This window comes from Chelonoidis abingdonii, chromosome 10 (assembly GCF_003597395.2).
Source record: "Chelonoidis abingdonii isolate Lonesome George chromosome 10, CheloAbing_2.0, whole genome shotgun sequence".
Taxonomy (NCBI): Eukaryota; Metazoa; Chordata; order Testudines; family Testudinidae; genus Chelonoidis; species Chelonoidis abingdonii.
In genome coordinates this window covers 11,118,631-11,139,905 of record NC_133778.1, presented here as the reverse complement: position 1 = coordinate 11,139,905, position 21,275 = coordinate 11,118,631, and the positions used below count along the sequence as shown (strand labels likewise).

The 21,275-nt window shown below is 45.6% G+C and overlaps 1 protein-coding gene across 4 annotated transcripts in view; it reads right to left on the bottom strand.

The window, feature by feature from the left end:
* The window catches only part of FN1 (fibronectin 1), a 68,857-nt gene that overhangs the window by 4,230 nt on the left and 43,352 nt on the right, over window positions 1-21,275 (bottom strand). Inside the window, exons 25-42 of one of the 4 annotated variants that reach the window (XM_032805309.2) lie at window positions 20,827-21,099; window positions 19,556-19,738; window positions 18,111-18,200; window positions 17,074-17,343; window positions 16,176-16,292; window positions 15,562-15,726; window positions 14,512-14,667; window positions 13,202-13,315; window positions 11,227-11,496; window positions 8,629-8,816; window positions 7,045-7,132; window positions 6,649-6,825; window positions 5,465-5,554; window positions 5,044-5,223; window positions 4,247-4,336; window positions 2,839-3,281; window positions 1,763-1,901; window positions 260-424 (exon numbers count right to left, since the gene is read on the bottom strand). In XM_032805309.2, coding sequence (XP_032661200.1) covers window positions 260-424; window positions 1,763-1,901; window positions 2,839-3,281; window positions 4,247-4,336; window positions 5,044-5,223; window positions 5,465-5,554; window positions 6,649-6,825; window positions 7,045-7,132; window positions 8,629-8,816; window positions 11,227-11,496; window positions 13,202-13,315; window positions 14,512-14,667; window positions 15,562-15,726; window positions 16,176-16,292; window positions 17,074-17,343; window positions 18,111-18,200; window positions 19,556-19,738; window positions 20,827-21,099 — 3,198 coding nt within the window. The remainder of the gene's footprint in view (window positions 1-259; window positions 425-1,762; window positions 1,902-2,838; window positions 3,282-4,246; window positions 4,337-5,043; window positions 5,224-5,464; window positions 5,555-6,648; window positions 6,826-7,044; window positions 7,133-8,628; window positions 8,817-11,226; window positions 11,497-13,201; window positions 13,316-14,511; window positions 14,668-15,561; window positions 15,727-16,175; window positions 16,293-17,073; window positions 17,344-18,110; window positions 18,201-19,555; window positions 19,739-20,826; window positions 21,100-21,275) is intronic. The other 3 variants (XM_032805311.2, XM_032805310.2, XM_032805312.2) reach the window with 3 other exon arrangements.

Here is a 21,275-nt window from a genome sequence, read left to right as displayed (position 1 = left end):
GTTAATTTCCTCACAGAAGCTTTACCGATAAATATAAATATACCCATTGCTTATGCAGTGAACAGCAGTATTGGATAAGCTGCAAAGTTCAACCACAGCTAACCAGTTTTCCATCATTTGATGACACAACACATACTCTAGAGTGTGCGTTTATTTGCTTCATGTTTGGGTCAGGTTGCATCTGCCAAACATGCTGTTAATGTTAATTAGGCATGGAGTTTAGTGGTCTGCGGGGATGGGCCAAAGGCAAGCTACTCACTAGATGAATCGCATCGGAAATGACCACTGCCAAAGCCCAAACACTGGCACCAGAGTTTAAAGCCCGTTTCAGACAATCGCTCCCATTCCTCTCCAATGGAGTAGAAGGAGCCAGTGGAAGTATCGTAACACGTGTCATCGGTTGGCTGGTTCACTCCTTCAGACACTGGAAAGAAGAGAACAAAGAGGCGTTATACACAGCGATACAAACCTAGAAAGAGAAGAACGGTCATAAGTGAAAGCACATTCCCAGTCATAATGGAGCATTTGCTTGGCTGCGCTGTCAGCATAATAGCCTCCCTAGGATTTATTTTACAGGTGTGTTTGGCAGAGCAGAAGAGTGATGATAAAAATCTCATAGGTGAAAGTTATTTTCATTTTAACCTGCCAGGTTTCAAGCGCGCACACATTTTGCATTCGCTACTGGAAAGCAGTGATCTAACTAACCCACCTTTACAGAGAAACGTGCTGGACTCGCACGGAGCAACAGGCATTTGGATTCCGTAATGCACATTGGGGGAGTGATACATTTCAGGTGTGCTGGGTCTACCGGAGCCTGAGCTGAACTCTGGCACAGAATGAAACCTCAAGTGACAGCGGAGAAGGAATACCTCAGGGAGGCATCTTGCTCATGTGGGGTCCCACAGTCTGCCCATGTGTGGAGTCGGACTCCACCCAGCCAGTTTGCCCGTATACAATGAACTTGCCAGGCGATTTACAGCCAGCAGAGGTGTTGGTTACACCACAGCTGTCAGGCAGGGACAGCTGGACCCTATGGCCCAAAGACAGCCTCCCAGCAGGCAACTCTATTAACCAGAATAAGCTTTCATGGGCTACAGTTCACTTCTTCAGATGCATCCGAAGAAGTGAACTGTAGCCCACAAAAGCTCATGCTGAAATAAAATTTGTTAGTCTCTAAGGTGCCACAAGTACTCCTATTCTTTTTGCAGATACAGACTAACACGGCTGCTACTCTGAAATCTATTAACCAGGGAGATGACACAGCAATTCATCTGGCCAATTGCCATCCGTTGGTCACTGGAGAGATAGGGAGGAGGAGGAGGACTCAGAGTAACCCCTTTGTCATGGTAGGTACTTTATTTTGGTTCCAGTAATTCGATGTTGGGTGGGAATGTTGGCCATGACACTGGCATTATCACAGGCCTAGCATCTCTAACTTCCCCTAGGACAGTCTCTCTCATCACCAGAAGTTGGTCCAATAAAAGAACAGAACCAACAAAAGTTGGTTGGCACCCACCTCGCTCTCAATGCACATTCAGGCAGTAGACTAGCCTCAACTCTTATCAACGAGTCAGTCTATACTGCATAGTCATCTGCACCACAGAACCAGAAAGAACTGTTTCTTTAGTGTGTGTTGTAAATGAGATGTGAAACGAGGAAACAGGATGCTCCTAACCTATTGCACTGCAGCCTAGCGAGTGCCCGGTGAGATCCGGCCTGTGGGTAAGAGGTGCAAGGCCCAGACTGTATAGCTTTAACCTACCAGCATTGCCCACTGTGACAACCTCTTCCATAACTTTGTGTCTCCTACGATCTTTCAGTGCTTCCACGATGATGTTGTAGGTGGCACCTCTAGTAAGGCCGGTCAGGGTAGCAGAAGAGGAAGTTCCAGGAACTCTGAACTGCAAGTACATCACCACAAAATTGGCTTTAGCAAGAGTATGCTTCTTAGGCTGCAGGCTGCTGAGGGTAAGGCTGGTGTCTTCATACGTGATTGTACCTTGTCTAGCAAAATGGGGCCCAGTCCTGTGGATCCCAGAGTGCCTAACAAATATCAATGAATTCAGCCTCCATGTCCCATGGTGAAGTTGGGATCTACTACGATCTCAGTTTTAGACAAAGGTGAAGTGACTTGCCCCATATCACCCAGGAAGTCTTTAGTAGAACAGGAACAGACCCCAAATCCCCAGTTTTACTATAACCACAAAACCATCTTTCAACCAGCAATATTAACTTGGCTGCCTCATTCCACTACTGAATTTCAACATATCATAGACGTGTAGGACTGTAAGGGATCTCAGTAAGTTAGTTCAGCCCCCTGCACTGAGGCAGTTTTATGTATTATCTAGCCGATCCCTGACAGCTGTTTGTCCAACATGTTCTTAAAGCCCTTGGGTGATAGAGATTCCACAACTTTATATAGGTCTCTTCTTAAGCACTTTTATAGGATGAAATCCCCAAGCATCTCCTTTGCTGTATTAGCACTTTCTTATGGAGAAGTGCAAACAGAGCCCCAGGGTCTTTCTGTTTTAGCCAAGATACCCTCTGTTCTTCCCCAGGCACAGCACCACCCTCAGGGCCCTGCCCTCAGCCAGAGGCTAAAACAGCATTAACCTGACAGGGCTGCTAATACTACACGGTGAAGTGGCAAGCAGAAGTTACCTAGGATGGATGCAGATGGAATCTTAGAGCCAGAACTTGCTTATATCAACTCTACAATGCAACCACGGGAAGCTAGAATCCCAAGGTCCTGTCTCCTTAAATGTCTGAGGACTGCCGTAGTCAAGTCCAATAGGGTGGCAGCATTCACAGTGCATCTGAGAAACAACAATCAATTACCTGTAAAGGCTGTTCATCGGTGCCGACTGGTTGGCATGAGATGACGTATTCAGAGCTCTCCAGCAGGGGCCTCCAAGAGATGGTTGTCTGAGAAACAGCTTCCTGGCCCGTGGTGTCATTGTGCGGAAAGTCCACTCTTGGGCCTGGGTACCTGTTACCATGGTTGATTTCTTCGTCCACATCTGGTGCCTGCAGTCTTGGCCGGTGCCTAATGGGAGTTGCTGTGGTGGGAGCGGTGGTCCTTCTAAAACCATGTTCCTCAAAGAAGACTTGCTGTCCCTGGTTCACTAGTGTTTGCTGGCCACTGGTGCCTGGAAGTTGGATACCATTTCCATTGTCAAACCTGTTTGTGTCAGGAATCCTCTCCACCGTGGAAGGTACGTCCAGAATCTCCGGTCCGTCTTGTTTGGGGTGCGGCAGGGTTACCAGCTGCGGGAGCTTGTCTAGCCAAAGAAAGGTTAGAAGCCATAAAGCAAAGCACCTTAAGCCCCAGCATTAGTTATGATAAACTAGGCAACTACAGTGAATGCTGTAAAGCGCTCAAAGCAATTAAATGTTAGCAACTCTCCCATGAGTACAGCACACTTTTTTTAAACCTCTCTGGGATTACTCTACAGAGGCTATTTTTTGAAGTGCGGGGAGGGTAAGAGAAAAAGTCTGTTATTAATTTTCATACTATTGAGGCAAAGCTATGGTCACTGCACCCAGAGAAGCCACCAATGCGCAAATTAAGAAAACAAGAGGTGATTGCAACAGACATTCGTAGTCCATCAATTGAAGAAAACCTTGGGCATGTGCTAAGGGATTCCCTCTTATGCTATTGTGGTCTCCAGCTGGATGACAGAGATTTTACTGGCTAGGTTCTCCTCGGAGCGCCTCACAGACAGGACACAAAGTCAGACAAATTCAAATGTATCAAAAGTGTGCATCAAATGAACAGCTTCAGTCCATGTGGGCTTCTCCCACTGAGTCCATCACAGGCTAGAAGGAAAGTGAGTGTTAGACACTGAGGACCTGAGATTGCATTCAGTTTGTTTCTTCCTTTCAACCATAATGAAATGAAGAAACGAACTGAATGCAATCTCAGGTCCTCAGTGTCTGAGCCCACTGAACTGTGCTTTGCACTGTTCAGCAGATCAGCTCGTCCATTGCAGAACCCTTGCTTATGAAAATGTATCCCTCTTTTTAAGGGAAGAAAAAGAAAATGAAGGAAAAATGCTACTTTCTACAAGCGGCCTGTCACTTAGGGAAACCTTGTATTTGATTAACAACATACACCAGTGAAAAGGATATTTTAAGCAATGTTATAAAATTAGCCCTCTGGAGGAGACACTACCCCCAGCGCTGGGACTCCCCAATGAGGAGAAGTCAACTTCTCCCCTCGGGGTCGACTGGACCATTATATTACCTGTCTTTTTCCTGCCAACCAATGGCTCGCTCCTCTGATTGTTCTTCACAGCAATGATGTAGATGGTGTATTCGATTCCTGGCTCCAGACCTGGGGAGGAACAGAATGACCTCATGCTTGAGGAAACCCCTAATTACAAAATGAGTCCGGGGTAGCTAAACAGAGACTCCTCAAGGTTTCGCTCCCTTCTATGGTTTCTAATACTAGAGCTTTTTGCACAGATACAATGCACTTTCCAATCAGAGTTGTATTAAGCAAAATAATCCATTTAGTTTTCCTTGTGTTATCATAGAATATCAGGATTGGAAGAGACCTCAAGAGGTCATCTAGTCCAACCCCCTGCTCAAAGCAGGACCAATCCCCAACTAAATCATCCCAGCCAGGGCTTTGTCAAGCCTGACCTTAAAAACCTCTAAGGAAGGAGATTCCATCACTACCATAGGTAACCCCATTCCAGTGCTTCACCACCCTCCTAGTGAAAAAGTTTTTCCTAATATCCAACCAAAACCTCCTCAACTGCAACTTGAGACCACATTGTTGTCTTTGGCTTCTCCTTGCTCTAGCAGGGTGTAATCTGCATCAGCTCTTTACCTTGTACAGATTATTTGTCCTTCTGTGCCTGCTCAGTGGCACTGGCTGGCATGTAGGGGGGGAGATGGAGTGGATCCCAGGCTCTGCCCACATGCACAGCTCCACAGTGTCTGATCCCCACCTGGGCCAAGACCCGTGGTGCTGGCAAGTGTACACCTCCTGGACCTCCTGCTGAATCACATGGGGAATGCCACCATCAGACGTACCGGTAAGAGTGGCCTCCGTGGTGCTGGCATGGGGGCGAGGGATCAGCTCCTTGGGCTGTGCACCAGGTCTCTCATATTTGAGGATGTAGCCTGTGATCCGGGCACGGGGTGGCTGCCAAGCAATCAGCAGGGAGTTGCTTGTGGTTGTGAGGAAGCGCAGATTGGAAGGAGCATCGATGGCTAAGAGCAAACAAAATCAGTTAATGAATGTGGTAAAGGCAAACATGACTTCATCTCCCCTGCCCTGAGGGCTGAAGACAAATAACAGCTGCAGTCACCCTCTGACAATAATCCACTTCATGCTCAAAGAGGGAAACATAAGGCTGTAAAATGCAGTAAACTACATATATGATCAAAGTCAAGGAAAGCACAAGTATAATTTCTGTTCAGATGTAAAACAAACAACAACAAGAGCCATTACCGGTGGAAGCATCAATCACTACAGGGGAACTGCGGGCATTCTCGTTCATCGTGTAAAGGTAGATCTTATAGTCCGTGCCTGGTTGCAAGCCTGAAATTAGAGTAGAAATATTACAGGTTCAGCCTTGCCTGGTTAAAAAGAGATCCAGAAAGCTGCTGCAATCACTGTTCCAGATAGAATCTAACTAGCTCTTAATGCCCAGGCTGGGTGTGTTGGCTGCAGACCTGAAAGGAATTAGGGGTGAGGTTTTTCAAAAGCATCCTGTTGGCTTAGCTTTGTTCCCACTGAAGTCAATGGGAGCAGAGTTAGGTCCATGCCGAGTGCTTTTGAAAATCCCATTCATAAATCCGAGATGGTGGTTACATTTATCCAAGAAATACACATCTTCTAACAGGGTATTCAGCCTCCTACCATCACTGCTCTCACTTAGCTTCAGATACAGGGCACAAAACTATGACCAATCAGTGCATAAAGGGTTGCTACAAAGAGACGGGGACATTGCTCTCATTAGTTCTCAATGATCAAGGTAGGAATAATGAATGGAAAAGTGAAACAATGTACCAGTGGAACCAGCAGAAAACGTGAATGCAAAGATGATCTAGGGAATGGAACCAAGAGGGTCGTGGAATGATAGTCACTGGAGATCTATTCAGATCTTAGAAGATTCCTAATGGAAATGGTCTAAAAATATTAGTCCTGCATGAAATCAGGCAGCTGGACCTCTGGACTGACTAACAAGGCTCTGATCACAATGTGAAACAAGGTCTGCAAACTGCACGTGAGAAATCCAGTACTCAAGAGTATTAATGGTCTGAAAAAGTGCACTTCCTTAGCAGCTGCTCTGGAAAACCACTTCCATCCTCAGACAAAATGTGAACACTCACATTACTATTTTCCTGCTCTCCCATCAAATCAGGGCCAGATTCTAAAACCCCTCCATGCAAGGAACGTTATTTTCAATCTGCTCTCAGAGGGCTTGGTAGGATCAAAGGCTTTAATAAGGGTTCTCAAGGTTAATGTGTATATGTGTTAGAAGCTCAGCATGAAGGGGCACCTAAATTCCACCTGAGCTCCCACCAAGGTATCCCCAGTACATATTAGCAACCAGATGTATCTCCAATGAGCTTGGTCACTGAAAGATATTACAATGCAGAAGAGATGGTCTGATGAAGAATCTCATTTACCAGTGATGGTGTATGATCTAACATCAGGGCTAATGGTCCGTTGAATGGGGTTCTGGCTATCTGCTGGGATGGCTTCAACCTGGAAACCGGTGATAGTTTCTGTCTTGGTGCGCCAGGTGATTGTGACGGTTGTCTCGGTAACATCTGTCACACGGGCCCTGCGGGGAGGGCTGATATCTGCACAGAAGGATTTGAGATCAGTATAACGGGCAGAAGCAGTGATTTGGCAGAGGGTAGGGGAGGTCTACAAGAAAAAATCCCCTAACAGAATCTTTGAAATTCATCAACTACTTTTAATGTCTTCACTCAGTTGCTTCTGGTAGGTCCTTACACAGGACTTAGCCCATTGACTCGATGAATAACACCTGCTGCTATATGTAAAGTAGGATTGCTTACTCTCAAGGGTGGTGACCACACCATGGGCTGGCCGGCTAGTCAGAGAGTCCTTCAGAGCATACACACTGACTTCATACTTGGTTGCCACCTAGAAATAATAAAGTTATACAATGATCAGGGAGCTACATGGAATGTCTGATCTTCAGAAAAGCAGGTAAAGCTGGGACACAAGGAAACAAGCAAGAGCTAATCCAGAAGTTAGTAGATTCACATTGGTTAGTTACCATGGATGTCTTATTTAAACATGAAACTCTTAAAAAAATAGAAATCAAGTGAGCTCAAGATCACCAGGAGGGTTAGATTTACTTCCAGTTAAATGCAAAAATAAAAGTGAGATCTGATTTTCATCTCAGTTAAACTGGCATAACTCAGTTCAAGTCAGTGGTGTTACTCTGGTATAAAACAAACACAAGTCAGAAATGAATCAGGCCTCTGTTTCCTCCGACACACACCCTCAAGCAAACTACATTTAGGCTGAAACTGTTATTAGCAACTGCTTGAAAACTTAACTTTGAAAATGTATTTGAAATAAATACATGAAAAAAATTGAAGTGGGTAGCCTGGCAGAGCAAGGGCAGCCAGTACTAGGAACCCAAGATCCTTCATGAATGTTGCCCGGCAGTGCTAAGTATATATTGGAGTACAACCATAATATTTGTGTGATTATCTGCTTGCAGCATTTCTGAATCTATAACAGTAGTAGAATCATAAGGGACCTCAGGGGGACATCTAGTCCAAACCCCTGCTCAAAGCAGGACCAATTCCCAACTAAATCTCTCCTCAAGGACTGAACTTGCAACCCTGAGTTTAGCACGCCAATGCTCAAACCACTGAGCTATCCTTCCCCAACACACAGGGAAGTAGAAGAAATTACAGTGGAAACCTGGATGGCTTTGAGGTTTTGGGGGCAGAAGCTTAGGATTCCTGAAAAGAAGGTAATATATGCACTGAGCTACCTAATGCTAACAGAAACATTGTACTACCAAAGGGTGCTCTGCTTTGAGAAAAATTTCAATGGAAGTTCCAGATCGTCGTTTAATGGGGTCAGATCAGCAGCTCTTGATTCCACTGTAACTAATTCAGTTTAGAGCAGCTGGAGCTGGTCCAATTCAGGTTTGAAAATGAATTTAATGAAAAATTTTAAATTTTTGTGAAATTATTCAGAAGCTTCCAAAAAAATGATCGATAGATTCACTGAGTCTAAGGCCAGAAGGGACCGTTAGATCCTCTAGTCTGACCTCCTGTATAACACCAGCCAGAGAATTTCACCATTCCTTTGGTAACAAGACCAGCAGCTTGTGTATGACAGACACATATTTGCCTGAGAAGTCCTCAGGATGTACTGGTAGGGGCAGACTGAAGAGGCGACAGGGAGACTGCAGTTTAAGCAGACAGATCCACTGTCTTTTAATTATTGGGATCCAAGGGATCTATGCTCCACAGCTAACCAGACTTAAAACAAAGGCCAGACTGGCAGGAGCTACGCTGATTTACCCTGCTGCAGTTCTGGCCCAAAGCATTTTTAAATTGCTTAAGAAATCCAACATCTCCCATTCCCATTAAAATGAAAGATCAAAAAGTCACCATTAATCCCGACACGACAGCAAATGTGCTGTCTGGGGAGAGGTTGATTTCTTTCATCGGCCCCGTCTTTTCCTTGGGATTCACTCGCACTCTGTAGCCAGTGAGACGAACATTGGGTGCATTCCAGTTGACTTTCAGGCTGGTTGGAGTTACCTGAACAAACTGCAGGTTTGTTGGAGGAGGAATCGCTGTGAAAATTTTAATTAGACGACCGTTAGTTTGGAAGAACACGCCACCAGTCAAGATAGCTCACAATATCAATCGTGAGCATGAAATAGTTCTAGGTGTGAAATACACAAGCGAGGGCCTAGGGTAATGATCTATCTTGGGTAGCTATTGGATCCCGTCACTGTAATACGTATGAGCTAGGGTGTTCAAGGATCAGATTTGGATGCCCAAATCTGTGATGCTACTTCTCTCCAGAAAAGCTGCCTTTGGTGGTGCTCACATTCAGTAGGTGAGTCTCTACGTCCATTCCTCTTCTACCTTTCTCTACTCTTCATGCCCTCAAAATATTTTAGATCAGTTTCACCACAGCCTTGCAGCTTGTCTAACTCCACTGACCTCTACAGAGTTACTCCGGATGTACAAGGGTGTGAGAGTGGAGAAGGCAGCCCAGTGAGTACAGAGGGGATGTAAAAATACTGCCAAGCCCAAATGGGAGCATTTAACAGCCACCTACACAGGTGTAGATGACTACCTACATAAGGCAGTGGAGAATCAGGGCTGTGAAAGCCATAATGCTGTTTACATATGATATCTTCCTGAGCTAATATACTCAATGCTTGAATAAAGAACTTTTCAGAAGAAATCACTTGTTTCCTATAAACTTAAGAAACAGAAGCACCATGGAACATATTGATTACCTTATTAGTTGTCATTCTTGGTCTATAACAGAACAAATATATAGCTTACCACCATCATGCCCACGATTACCAGGGTGCTGCAAAGCACTTTGATTTTACAGCATGGAGATACAATGCAATTCTCCCTTGCTTACTTGAAATTGGGCCTCATTCAAAGCCCATGAAAATCAACAGAACTCCAATAGCTTTCTAAAAGGGTCCCTGAGGGGAAACTCAGACAGTGGTTTAAGAACCATTGTTTGCATTTATGACAGGTTTAAACACTCTGTCCAGTTTCAATCGTTCTATCACTTAGGATAGCTTAAATTTCTTTTTTATACTAATCTGTAAATTAAGATCCATAATCTTCCCTGCACTCTTGGAATTTTAATGTCAGCTTTTCATTTGCAAATTAATGGAGGTGTCGCTTGTAAAGTGCCATCAGGACTTGGCTGGTAACGTGGGAAACGCTGCAGTAGATTTCAGATTGCTAGCAGCAGACAGAGCTCCCATAATAGTTCCGGTCCCCAGTTCTTGAGCAAAGACCCAGTTGAAATTTATACAACCACTAGTGTGAATTGGGAATTATTTCACAAGAGGAAAATTCTAAATCAATATAGGAGGAAAAGGTAATTATTTTCTGTGTGTGCACGTGTTTCTCTTATTTCATAGAGGAGATTGGTCAATAAAAAGTTTAATCAATGGAACTAGCAGGATCTGGCTCTGATGTGGTCTCTAGCAGGATGGCCATGCTCCTGTGAAAGAGCGTATCACACCAATATGCGTGTTGGCCATGAAGCACAGTTGTAGCTGTGAGACAGCAAACAAGATAACTTGCAATATCCAGAGCCAGAATGTGTCTAGGCCTCTCTTCATGGAACTTTTCATGGACTCCATGCCAGGCATCGGAAGCTTGAACAATCGTATCTCTCCTGTTGTACCCTTGAAACGAGGACCTGATGGTTACGTACTGGAGGCACTCTTTTGAAGGGAGCCTACCTTTACCCTGTTGTGGGAAAGGTGTAAATGACCAGCTAGCAGCAGGCTGTGAGCATACAGAGGGCTGCGCTCTGTCATTCAGAGCAATGCCAACAGTGGGATTGGGAAGCACTTGGGGTACAAAAGGACTAAGTGGCCTATATGTGTGGCAGGGACTGTCCTGAAAGAATATATAGGTTTAAAGGATGGGTCCTGGCCTCCAATCCATTCCTTCTGCGCTGTCCTAGCAGCACAAAAGGGACAGGAAACCACCCTTTTCCCTTGAGATCATCTATCCCTGGTCCTGCCACTGCCACCCTGGGAATCCAAAGACAGGAAGGCGTGTGGCTAGTGTGTGATATGCTCCTGGGATGGCTCCTTGAGGACTGTTACTGTCTGCTCAGGCCAGGCTGCTCTAACGTGTGCTTGGGACCAGATCACCCACTGAATTAAACTAGGATCAATAGGGACAGGGGCTAAAAGGTGATGGAAGACGCCTGCTCTGAGGTATCTGTGATGTGGCCCTAACCCTGCTATCCTCAGCAGCCAACCATTATTGTAACTCTCACCTTCCAGAGGTTTACTTAATAAATACTTAGTAATCTTTAAGCATCATTCACCTCGCCAACCAAACTAAGCCCCCTCTCAATAGCAAATATCCCCCAGGCTCCTATGGAGGTTCTCCCGCAGCCGGGCACCAACTGCACACAGAAGGACATGAGACCTTAAGCCATGGCTGCTATGGCCTGCTGGGCGGTGGTAGACAGAGGTGTACCTGTGGACTGGGTCCCGATCAGGGGCTGGCTCTCCAGGTCATTGTGCAAGGCAACGATGCTGACAGTGTACTCAGAACCGGGCCTGAGGCCATGCAGCTCGGCAGTGTCGTCTTCACCATCGGGGGCGGGCACTAGCTCATGGATTCCATCCTCAGGGCTTGAGTAGGTCACCCTATAGCTGGTGACTTGCCCCTGGGGGCTTTCCCAAGCAATTTTGATGGAATCGACATCCACCTCAGTGAATGTCAGTCCTTTAGGGCGGTCAATGTCTGTTAGGCAAATTAACGGTAAGAGGTTATGCGATAAAAGCAGGTTGTGGGAAGGGGGAAAAGAAGCATTCTGATTACATGCAAAGCAGTCTTCAGGTTTGCAGGTGCCCAATTCCCCCCTGCCTTGCACAGGTCTTTACACCTCTGCTTAGTGAGTGTAAAATGCAATGGGTGAAATCCCAGCCCCACTGAGGTCCACAGGAGTTTTGCTGTTGACTTGAATGAGGCCAAGATTTCACCCCACCATGTGTCTGATTCTCGTTTACACTAAGGCCCCTTTACGCCACTCAGCTCAGATAGAAAGGCCTCAGAGTGTCAGAAATGTAATTTACACACACCATGAGTCTCCTTTACACTGGCCCAGTGAGGTAAGGAGCCTTGGTGTGCATTGAAATCAGGCCCCACCATTCTGATTTTGTAGCCTTTCACACCCCCGTTGCACTCACTCTTCACTAGCGTAAGTAACCGTACAAGGCTGAGAAGCATCAGTCCCACAATTTTCTTTCATAAATTAACATCCAATTAAATCATTTGTAATGATAGCAAATGACTATGTAGATTATATTATAAATCAAAAAAAACCTTTGGCTTGTAATGAGCGTGCATGGGATGCCCATATACACACACAATTATCTCACAGATATACCCACAAATTAGAGCCACTCATTATCGTCATCTCATTAGATTACACTTGAGTGTAAAATCGTAAACCAGGGTAAATATGCACAGCTCCGGTGAGGACTTTTGTGGAGCTATCTACATTTACACCTGCTGAGGACTGGGCCTGTAATCATCAGATATGAATTAATCTTCATAACGATTCACAGAGTCACTGTTTTGCAATGTGACGTTAGCCCTGTAGACCTGCAGTCCCTAGGCTTGAAGGTTAGCAAGGGTGATTTTATAGGAAAAACTTTTGGCTTAAGACTGATGCAGCTTGTGCAATACGCCTATGCAACACTTCAAGAAAATTCCTGTTCTGCTTACCATAGTTTTATAGTTATTTGGGTTAGATTGTGGCTTTACAGGCGGGCCTGAGCAAGGACAGGTTCCTAACCCATGATGCACCAGGAGTAGCCCTGGGAGACACTGTGCATTAGAAATACCTCTCTAAGTGACAGATTCTTCCCTGCTTTCTCCTTGCTCCCCTATACCAGTAGCCAGCATGCAGAAGGATGGACCAAGACGCCACCCATTGCCCACCCAGCTGCTCTCAGGAGTGAGCAATCGGCTGTGTAAGCCATGCTTACTTTTGCATACCTGGTCCCAAAGTCTAGTGGCCTACAAAAGGGTGTAAAGCGGTTTCTTACTCCCTCGTTCAGGCAAATGCTCTAAGTTAAAATCTAGCCCTCTAAAACCACCTTTGCCCTCCAGCTCTAGAAATGAGGTCTATGCAAAACATTTTTCAAAGATTCGCTAAAGGTAAACAAACAAACAAAGAAAAAAAATGATTTTGCTTAGGCCATTTTTAGTGAAAGAAAACAAAAGCATGGCATTGTGGGGGATTGCATATTTTGGCAGCATTTTGGGGAACTGCATATTTTGGCAGCTGATCCAGCTAGCTATTTCTTAATGAGAGGGGCGCTCATCCTTTTCTGGAATCTAGATGTCCCCAGAGTTCCCACAGTAAAAGGTGCACACAGCAGAAGATACTAGAGGTGGGTTTGGTGGTGGTTTTGTTTCTTCTGTGAAATTAAATACATACTGGTAACGGCGGTCTCAACCAGAGGGAGGCTCTCTCCATTTTGACTCTGAGCATAGACACTAACCACATATTCGACTGTGGGCTGCAGGCCCTCGATGGTAGTTTGGGTTTGATCTGCAAGGAAAAGACAAGACCAGGATAATTTGGAATAGAGAGATGATTTTGTGTCTTAAGCCTAGATCTTCAAAGGTATTTAGGTGCCAAACTCCCATTGAAATCAGTCCCCTTGGTGCCACGTGGCAGACAGGGGAGCAAAGTCATAGTCAAAGCTGTGCGTGGTGGCCGGGTGGAGGTAAAAGTGGCTATGCAGATTGTCTCCTGGCCATCCCCACAGAAAGTCTGTGTGGGTTGCTTGGGGAAAGCGGGAGGGGCCAGGAAAAGGAACCAAAGCAATGTCACTGAAGGACTCACATGCCTCACGCTATTCGCTATGTAAAAACCAGGGACTGGTCAGCGTGGTTCTGTCTGAGAATTCTACTGGAGAGGGCAGAGAGATTCAGTCACCAGTGGTCACATGGCAGACCTGTTGCCTTTGCCGGGTGGCTGCTGAGAACCCGCACAGCTGGGACAGGGTTTTCTATGGCTCACCAACCTTTTCAGCTTTTCCCAGCTTCCTGGCCTAGCCCTTGCATGGAATGGGCACAGCTCACAGCAGAGCTGTGGGAGGAAGCAGGGAGGTAACACAGCCAAGCAGCTACACAGTCATTCCCATGGGGAATTCTGATTGTATGCTTTGAGTTGTGGGCCTTATCTTTAAAGCTGGACCAAACTTTGGTGAATTTGCCTTGCTGCGGTACTGAGCAAAGGTACTGAATTGTGGCCTAAGACCCGCTGCGATGCCAAAATTCAGCAGAGAGTCAGACTAGATTGGCCGAACCTGGCCTGACTCACGTATACCAAGGTTCCTTCAGCCTGCTCCAGAGCCCTTCAAGTGAGTGTTACTGTCATTCACACCCACTCGAAGGCCCCTTGAGGCTGCTGGAGCCCTGTGATCAGTCTCTCCATTAGAGAAACAAAACAAATGCAGCCAGATCTTCACCACTTTTTGGAATGGGATTGAACATTAACCTGGCCAGAGCAGCAAACAGCCTTGAGAGCTAATCTCAGCACAGCTGATAAAACACACTGAAATGTCCCAGAGGGCAAAATGCAAAGTTGCCAGAAGAGCCCTTAAGCCAACATGCTCAGGCCCAGAGAAGGAAATCTTCCCCAGGAACTCTCAAGTGACTCCCCTCGGAGGTTTAAGAAGTGGTGCCGATGGACTCCAGGCAATTGGGGCGAGATCCCTAGGGATGCAAAGACACACTCACCTGCGGGGACAGTTTTCGTTTTCATGGGCCCATGGCCATCCTTGGGGACACTTGTCACTCGGTAACCCGTGACTGGAGAAGTTGAAGGCAGCCATCTGACACTGATGCTGCTATCCTGAACATCGATCACTTGCATCTGGGATGGCGTGTCAATCTCTGTACATCAAAAAATAAGCCCTGTGAGCAACTGCAATGCAGGAAGTCTCCTTTCCTCACGGTATCCCATGTCCGTAGGCCCCACTGTGACCTCCCACCTGCAACAATTTCTTCTGTTTTTCTTCTTTTAGACTGTTTCTGGTTTTTTAATGGGAAACCCATGCTGCTCTGACTTCTTATTTGTACCATAATAGCACGTATTATTATTGATCATGTTTATTACAGTGGTGCCTGTGAATGGAATCCCATTGTACAGACAGAGCAGTCGACAATCCCTGTTCCAAACACTTTACAATCTGATTAGGGGTCCCAATCAAGAATCACGTATCAGGCCCATAGTACTTCGCTCACTACATCCAATACCCATTAAGGGCAGTGGAAGTTTTTTAAAAGGGTCATTAAAGAGATTTTCCATCAGTTTCAATGGGAGTTGGATCAAACCTTATGCAAACAGCTATCAAAAGACCATCTCTGCCCCAGAGAGCTCATCAAGGGTAGTTCCTATTAGGGTCAGAGAGTCCCTCCGTGCTACAGTGCATTAAAAATGCCAGAGGTAAGATGCAGACAGAATAGTCATCCTACATCAAACAGCCAAGTGGTTTGACACCCCATGTGCGAGAGCCAGCCTTTGCTTGGTACTCTCACTCCAACAAAGATGGATGTTAAGTGGTTCCCCGCAAACATCAAGTCCACAACTCCGGTAAGTTTGTTTAGTCTTCGTCTAAACTCCCCTCTCCAAAAGCCACCATCCCATTTTGTAACATTATGAACACGATGGGCCAAATCCATCTGGAGTGTAACTCCACCAAAGCTAACAGGCCCATCACTCCCAGCTGAAACGGAGGACAATTATGAGATAAACCAGAAGCTAGTAGCGTTGTCCATGTGTCTCACCTGTTTTGTACGTGACCGTGACTGGCTTGCTGCTGGCGGGGCTGTCTCCACGGCCCGTCACTGCGTACACCGTGATGGTATAATCTGCTGCGGGCTTAAGGTCATTGATGGTGGCAGTGGACATGGTGCCAGGCACGGTAAACTCCTGGACAGGGCTACTGCCACCTGGGACGGCGGGTAAGAAAGAAAATGCTGATAATTACTCACATTTTAAACAAAAAGCAAGGGATGAGCTGAAGTCAATGGAAGACTCCCATTGATTTCAATGAGATTTGGGTCAACCCATAATAAGTTGGACAGACCTTTTTCACCCCAAACCAAGAGGCAAATGAGAGGCCCATGGACCTTCCAGTGCAATGAATGGAGTTTATGGATGTGGTAGCAAAGATGATTTGCCCCACCTTTAAAGTTCAGTCATGATATTTGCTTCTCTCAGTGCATATCCATCAGCACACTGCCTCCGTCTGAGTTCTCAGAGCATGCTGCATGCTACAATCATCGATCAGATTTGCCCTCACTATTTGCTGCAGTGTTTAAATGGCCCAAGCTTAAAGCTTCACACTTGGTGTCAATGGGGAGCTCTTGTAGAAGTGGTAATATTAGCTCACACTGACCTGTTTCACCATAGGTTATCCTATAGTATCTAACTGTCACTGCAGGAGCATCCCAGGAAATCACCAGGCTGGTGGGGCTAGTGGCAGTAACTTCCAGCTCCCTTGGAACGTCAGAAACTAGAAAAGAAGTTAGGGTTTAAAAAGAAAATTAAAAAACATTTGACACTCCCCAGGCTCCTGTTACTCTACTTACATGGGAGGCTGTTGCTACTAACAAATCTTTCCAGTAGCCCACAGTTTGCCGTCAGGTCTCTAGGTGACACATCTGGCTAAGAGCCTGAATCCAGCGGCTATGGAAAGATTGCTATTGACTTCTGTGGCCACTCGATTGAGCCCTAAATGTGTCCCTCCTGCAGAAAAACCTAGGGGAGCGGGAAATTGCCCAGAGTATTCGTTTCTGAAGGCTACTCCCCTCGGTGGGAGGGCTTTGATGCCTCCCATTGGAGGGCAAGAAGAAAGGCCTCAATCCTATGGATCCACCAGCCCAGGAGCCAACCCGTGCTCCCTGGGTTTTTCCTTTGCTTTGGTAGCCCAACGCCCTGAGGCAGGCTCACCACAAGGTCATTTAAAACAAAAGAATGTGCACAATGGACACTGGCCCGAGCTATCTGAATTAACACTTCACCTCTTCAGAAACTCCTTTGTATAATAAAATGCCTTGTCCCTTAGCAGATAGATGTGCTTTGTGCCTGATCCTAAGCTCATGGGAATCAGTGGGAGTCTGTCCACTGAACTCAGAGGCCTTTGAATCAGGCCTTTCTCCTCTAGCCGACTTTCTGCTCTGCTGTCAGTAGTTCAGTTACTCGCCAGCCAACCGGAAGGATTCAGTTTAACAACTTGTCGAGATGGGGCAGGAGAATTTCAAGGTACATTTTTTCTGGCTTGTTTCCGAACTGACCTGTAGTTTGCTGGCCAACCAAGGGCAAGCTCTCCTCTCTGCCGTTGACAGCAATAATGCTGACCACGTACTCTGAGCCTGGGGCCAGGTTAGTGAGGGTGATGGAATTCCGAGAAGGTGGGACACGGTCTTCCCTGGGCCTGGTGCCGCTGTGTTCCAGATGGTGGCGAATTTTGTAGCCAGTGATAGTGGCACGAGGAGCAATCCAGTGTACAGTGAAAGAGTTGGCAGTTATATCCGAAAAGTCAATGCCAGTTGGAGAATCAAGACCTGGTCGGGGCAGGAGGATACCCAAGAAAAGGAACATTCAGCTTATTTAAATAACAGATACATTTATTTTGAAATGATGAGGGATTTCCCCAGACCCACTCCAGGGTGGGATTTCAGAATCCTGCTTGCACTCCTGCCAAACACCGTTCAGCACTGAACCTATAAATATGTAATGATCCAGATCATACAGTGGTGTTAAAAAACCACAGGAACGTAATTGCAAAAATGGAATCTCCTCGCAAGTTGAGTCCACATCTAGAGTCCTCTGAACTTGAGGTATCTGACAATTTTAAATGTTTGTGCAAACAAAACACCCAGCCCTGGTTTCAGAGAACAGAAAAAGCCAAAGTACAAAAACATCAGAACATTTCTGAGACTTGGCTGTACAGTGTCAGAGGGATACAGTGGAGGGACCTGATCCTGACGTGTCTGGATGCCTCTTGGGGGGACTGCACACTAGTCTTTTATTGGGCCAAATCCTCAGTGGGTGTAAGTTGCATAGCCCCACTGAAGTCAATTATACACATTTTAATTAAAACCAGCTGAAGATCTGGCCCCTTGACCATTTTGCTCAGCACTTCTCTGTCTCTCTGCAGCACTCCCTTAAAATCTTTTGTGCAACTCTCCAACAATACATGTCAAGGAGAGCAAAATCTTAAAGGCTTTTATGCCCTAAGTCCCCCCAGTGATTAGAGTTGTCCTATCAATGAGTGGTTAACGGAAGAGATAGAAGCAAACGGAAGTTTTCCAAGCAGGTTTCCACATACCTGTTTTCTGCACGCCAGTGAGAGGGGTGCTCTCATGCTGCTCATAGACGCTGTAGACGCTCACCAGATATTCAGTGCCAGGCAGGAGACCTGAAGGATTAAACCACACCGATTTAGACCCTCACAATTTTCAGGATCTCGGAACAACTGAAAAACCTCAGCAATTCTAACTGACAGCTCATGATGTGGAGCGACTGATTTTTGCTTAGCCTGTGCAAAACCTGAGCCTAATGGATAGTCAAGACATTTGAGTCCAGCTGAAGCTTGGTTTTAAGCATGGGAATGGCCTTTGGTTTCATGGAAGTTTTAGCCTGCAACAAGTGCTGGTGGTTTCTTTTTTTACTGCTATTTGGCAAGGACATTATTTAGATGGGTTTGTCAGCAGCGATTAGTTTTCCATACAGGTCTCCCAGCTCTGAGCATTTACTGATAAACAGGGCCAGATCTTCAGCTGATGTAAACTGATTGTAGCACCACTGACTTTCAGTGAAGCGATTCTATTTTACGCCAGCTAAGAATGTGGTCCTTTATTTTTAAAGCAGGTACTGTCTCTCACTCAACCAACTTGTCCAGTTTCTAGGGAAAATCCTCCCAACAAAACTCAACTTTTGTATCAAGATGAGCAAATTAAGTATATGTTTGTGAGAAATGCAAGAGATCAGTTGCACTGTACTGCTGAAATTTCAGACAGAGCATTTATTTTCCTTTCCAAAATCTAAAGACTCAAAAGAGGAACTTTTGCTGATTTTGATCCTTTGTGTCTTCATCTAGACCGCTGCACTGCAAGTCATTGACTTTTTGTCAAACAAGATAGGCAATGTTTACCTCATCTTAATACCTAACCAGGTTCAGCTGCCCCCCAGTATGATGAATCGTCCTTGTCTTAGCGGGAAAAGGTTTACACAGTTTGACTTTAACTTCGTTAAAACAATGAACCAAGTCCTTCGCTGGTGTAAATTAGCATAGCTCTATGGAAGTCAATGAAGCTATGCCAATTTACACTAGCAGGGAATCTGATCCATTATACTTATTCCAATCAATTTCTTGCTTTTCCTTCCCTTATGCTGGGTCTCCAACAAGAAATTCACTGGAGAGCTGGGGTTCTTAATGTGTTCAGAGGATGGACCACATCTTTTGGGAAATAATCTCATGGACCAACTCACCTCCAATTCACAATCAGGAAAACCATATCTCCCCAATTCATGACTGCTCAATGTCCATGTGGCAGCTATACCCATTAATACATAGGAGAGTAATATTAAGAAAGTACTTTACGTATTTGTATCTATTTTAATGTAATTTAGCTTCTGTAAACCATGGGAAGGGAGCTAATACCATCTGACCACCTACAGCCCAGCAAGTGTTCTGCAGACCCACCAACCATCAGTGGACTTCAGCTTGAGAAGTCCCTTACATTCCGCTGACCTATGCGGGTAACCTCTTACTTGTTAAAAACACCATGTTGTCGGAGGGTGAAATGGTCAGCTCAGCAACATCCTCCTCTTTCTTCACAGGTGAGTAACGCACCAGGAAACTGGTCAGTTCAATGGATACTGGAGGAGTCCAGGTCACACGCATAGCATCTGGCCCCACGTTGGTGAAGCGCAGATCAGTTGGAGCAGGAACAGCTACATGCAAAGAATATTGGGTTTTGGGTTTTTTGTTTTTTTTTAACATTTTCTGGAAGGTGAGAGTTTACCAAGGTGGATGTTCAGGGAATCTACAGTGTATCTCATGCAAAAAAAGAGGCTACGGTGTCAGATCCATGCAAACATACTCCTAAGCTACATTTGGTTCCACTACAGTTAAAAACACTCATACTACTGTCAGGCTCCTTTAACCTCTTGGCAATTGCTGATACTTAAATGTATTCTGTCGAGATAATTTGAAAACAAGATGGCAGGTTTCTGTAATATTGGCCTTGCTGCTGCATCTTGGGTTACAGAGATGTGGCCAAGAGAGGCTTAAGTTGCCATACAGCAGTTTACATATGAAAAAGTCCTTTCATTCAAAACTGATACATGCATACATAGGGGAGGAGAGGGTAGATCCATTAAGTCCCTTCGCCTCTATGTCTACTTGTGGGTTTAAGGGTTTAGAACCTCAGCAGCTTATTCACACGACACAGAGTTTCATGCACAAACTAGTTCTCAGTTCATCTTCTACCCATGCACTACAGAGAACCTTGACAGTGTGACATGCCTGTCACTAGCGTGTGCTCAGCAAGCGATGTTTCTTGTCCATCTTTTAAGGCAAGATTTGAAGAGCTGGGCCACCACCAAAAAAATACGAAGCACTCAAATGACTTGACCAGTAACGGCATCGAGGGCTAAACCGAAGAGTGTCTCTAGAATTGTATCCACCCTTTGGGGGATCCCATCTCCCTTTGGGGATTGTGATTCAGGATCTTATACTTTGGGGATCATATAACTCAAGTTTAACAATGAAACCTGAAAAGCTGAAAAACCAGCATGAGTGAGATCCTGTCTTTGCAGTTATCCACAATATAAAAATGCAGTTCATGCACAGGGCTAAAAAAATGCAAACGACATAGCCCTTCCCATCCTATATTTAAAAGAGAAGCCGGTCCTTGTCCCTCCCTCCACCCATCACAGTGAGTGGCTCAATTCTTCTCAGAGAAAGCCCGTTACCCTAGCAGCTAGTGACAGCATGAAACACCATCCAGGTCACAAACACAGAAGTTTTCAAAATTCACCCGTTTGCTGTGTCAGAGTGGTAGGGGCGCTCTCTCCGCCATTAATGAGTGTGATTATGCTGATGTCGTAATCAATGCCTGGCTCCAGGCCTGTGACTGTGTAGTATCCTACTGAGGAGTCCACAAAATCTTCAAAAATAGGGACACTTTCTCCTGCCGCAACTACCGTGATGCGGTAACCAATAATGGTGGAGGCATTTAGCGGGGTCCACCTCAGGCCGATGCTCGTATCAGTTATGTCAACAAAGCTTAAGTCAGTGAGCTGGGGCACCTCTACTGAGTGCCAGGGGGAACAGCAAAGACACACAGAGGCAAAAGAAAAGAGGAGGGGGGAAAAATAAGCAGTGTGTATCAGGTTACACGTCTTAACAGTAAAGAAATGGTCAAGCGATGACGGTGATATGCAACATTTTCCTACTGAGGGCCCAATTGTGCCACTCTTCCTCACA